The sequence below is a fragment of the Entamoeba dispar genome, genomic scaffold, assembly GCF_000209125.1.
Source record: "Entamoeba dispar SAW760 scf_1105229460233 genomic scaffold, whole genome shotgun sequence".
In the NCBI taxonomy this organism is placed as follows: Eukaryota; Evosea; order Mastigamoebida; family Endamoebidae; genus Entamoeba; species Entamoeba dispar.
This window is the reverse complement of record NW_001854090.1, coordinates 1-2693: the sequence shown is the minus strand read 5'-3', so window position 1 is coordinate 2693 and position 2693 is coordinate 1. Positions and strand designations below refer to the sequence as shown.

The following is a 2693-nucleotide window of genomic DNA, read 5'->3' as shown; positions in this document are numbered from 1 at the left end:
TTATAACTTATGTTATATATTAAACTTTATCATTTCTACTTTTCTACTTTTCTACTTTATTCCTTTATATCTATATCTATATATATATTTATATATCTATATAACTTTATACCTTTATTATTTTATTATACCTTATCTTTTATTTATATTTATTCTTCCTTATATATATATATATTCCTTCTTTTATATATATTACACCTTTTATATATATTACACCTTTTATATATATATATTCCAACTTTTTATATTTATTTATTTCAACTTTTTATATATATATTACACCTTTTTTTTATATTATATATACCTCCATCCTTGGAAGGCCTCTTAGCATAGATGGCAGTGCGTTCCCCTAGTAAGGGAAAGGTCGTGGGTTCGATTCCCGCAGAGGCCTTACACTTTTTATGCCTCCTATAATCTATATGTTTACTTATATCTTATATCTTATATCTTATATCTTACATCTTACATCTTACATCTTAGTTCTTATCTTTATATCTATATATACATCTAGATACTTTTCTATTCTTATTTCTAGATCCTTTTCTATCTATATATTCATATATGTGTAAATGTTTAGATATCTATAACCTTTTATGTTCTATTATTCTTACTCTATCTTTATCCTATATAGACTTTCTATTTTATCTTTATATTATTCCTATAGTGTTACCCTATTCTATTCTTATATTCTTATAGAGTTATACCTTTATATGACTATATGACTATAGTGTTATAGTGTTATACCTTTATACCTTTATACTATTCTATTCCTCTTATACCTTTATACCTATATAGAGTTATACCTTTATACCTTTATACCTTTATACCTTTATAGTGTTTTTATTCTTTGATTTTATTATATGACAACCAGCAAGAGTGGCCGAGTGGTCCAAGGCGGCAGTTTAAGGTACTGTTCTCTTCGGAGGCGTGGGTTCGAACCCCACCTCTTGCATTTTACTATATTCTATCTTTATGTACCCTTTTATATCTATATATATGTCACTTATCACTTTATAACTTATGTTATATATTAAACTTTATCATTTCTACTTTTCTACTTTTCTACTTTATTCCTTTATATCTATATCTATATATATATTTATATATCTATATAACTTTATACCTTTATTATTTTATTATACCTTATCTTTTATTTATATTTATTCTTCCTTATATATATATATATTCCTTCTTTTATATATATTACACCTTTTATATATATTACACCTTTTATATATATATATTCCAACTTTTTATATTTATTTATTTCAACTTTTTATATATATATTACACCTTTTTTTTATATTATATATACCTCCATCCTTGGAAGGCCTCTTAGCATAGATGGCAGTGCGTTCCCCTAGTAAGGGAAAGGTCGTGGGTTCGATTCCCGCAGAGGCCTTACACTTTTTATGCCTCCTATAATCTATATGTTTACTTATATCTTATATCTTATATCTTATATCTTACATCTTACATCTTACATCTTAGTTCTTATCTTTATATCTATATATACATCTAGATACTTTTCTATTCTTATTTCTAGATCCTTTTCTATCTATATATTCATATATGTGTAAATGTTTAGATATCTATAACCTTTTATGTTCTATTATTCTTACTCTATCTTTATCCTATATAGACTTTCTATTTTATCTTTATATTATTCCTATAGTGTTACCCTATTCTATTCTTATATTCTTATAGAGTTATACCTTTATATGACTATATGACTATAGTGTTATAGTGTTATACCTTTATACCTTTATACTATTCTATCCTCTTATACCTTTATACCTATATAGAGTTATACCTTTATACCTTTATACCTTTATACCTTTATAGTGTTTTTATTCTTTGATTTTATTATATGACAACCAGCAAGAGTGGCCGAGTGGTCCAAGGCGGCAGTTTAAGGTACTGTTCTCTTCGGAGGCGTGGGTTCGAACCCCACCTCTTGCATTTTACTATATTCTATCTTTATGTACCCTTTTATATCTATATATATGTCACTTATCACTTTATAACTTATGTTATATATTAAACTTTATCATTTCTACTTTTCTACTTTTCTACTTTATTCCTTTATATCTATATCTATATATATATTTATATATCTATATAACTTTATACCTTTATTATTTTATTATACCTTATCTTTTATTTATATTTATTCTTCCTTATATATATATATATTCCTTCTTTTATATATATTACACCTTTTATATATATTACACCTTTTATATATATATATTCCAACTTTTTATATTTATTTATTTCAACTTTTTATATATATATTACACCTTTTTTTTATATTATATATACCTCCATCCTTGGAAGGCCTCTTAGCATAGATGGCAGTGCGTTCCCCTAGTAAGGGAAAGGTCGTGGGTTCGATTCCCGCAGAGGCCTTACACTTTTTATGCCTCCTATAATCTATATGTTTACTTATATCTTATATCTTATATCTTATATCTTACATCTTACATCTTACATCTTAGTTCTTATCTTTATATCTATATATACATCTAGATACTTTTCTATTCTTATTTCTAGATCCTTTTCTATCTATATATTCATATATGTGTAAATGTTTAGATATCTATAACCTTTTATGTTCTATTATTCTTACTCTATCTTTATCCTATATAGACTTTCTATTTTATCTTTATATTATTCCTATAGTGTTACCC

The 2693-nt window shown here is 25.1% G+C and overlaps 1 protein-coding gene across 1 annotated transcript, besides 9 other annotated features; it reads left to right on the top strand.

Annotated features, from left to right (window-relative positions):
* Positions 1-65: 65 nt before the first annotated feature.
* Positions 66-103: a microsatellite.
* Positions 104-105: 2 nt separating this feature from the next.
* Positions 106-278: a microsatellite.
* A 141-nt stretch (positions 279-419) lies between these two features.
* Positions 420-1339, top strand: EDI_006090 (uncharacterized protein; the record flags this gene model as incomplete). The annotated part of the gene is made up of 4 exons (XM_001737040.1): positions 420-565; positions 632-697; positions 737-836; positions 872-1339. 4 exons carry the CDS (start codon positions 420-422, stop codon positions 1337-1339), a joined length of 780 nt encoding a protein of 259 aa, XP_001737092.1.
* Positions 485-586: a microsatellite.
* Positions 1077-1114: a microsatellite.
* Positions 1117-1289: a microsatellite.
* Positions 1340-1495: 156 nt separating the features above from the next.
* Positions 1496-1597: a microsatellite.
* Positions 1598-2086: 489 nt separating this feature from the next.
* Positions 2087-2124: a microsatellite.
* Positions 2125-2126: 2 nt separating this feature from the next.
* Positions 2127-2299: a microsatellite.
* Positions 2300-2505: 206 nt separating this feature from the next.
* Positions 2506-2607: a microsatellite.
* The last annotated feature ends 86 nt before the right edge of the window (positions 2608-2693 follow it).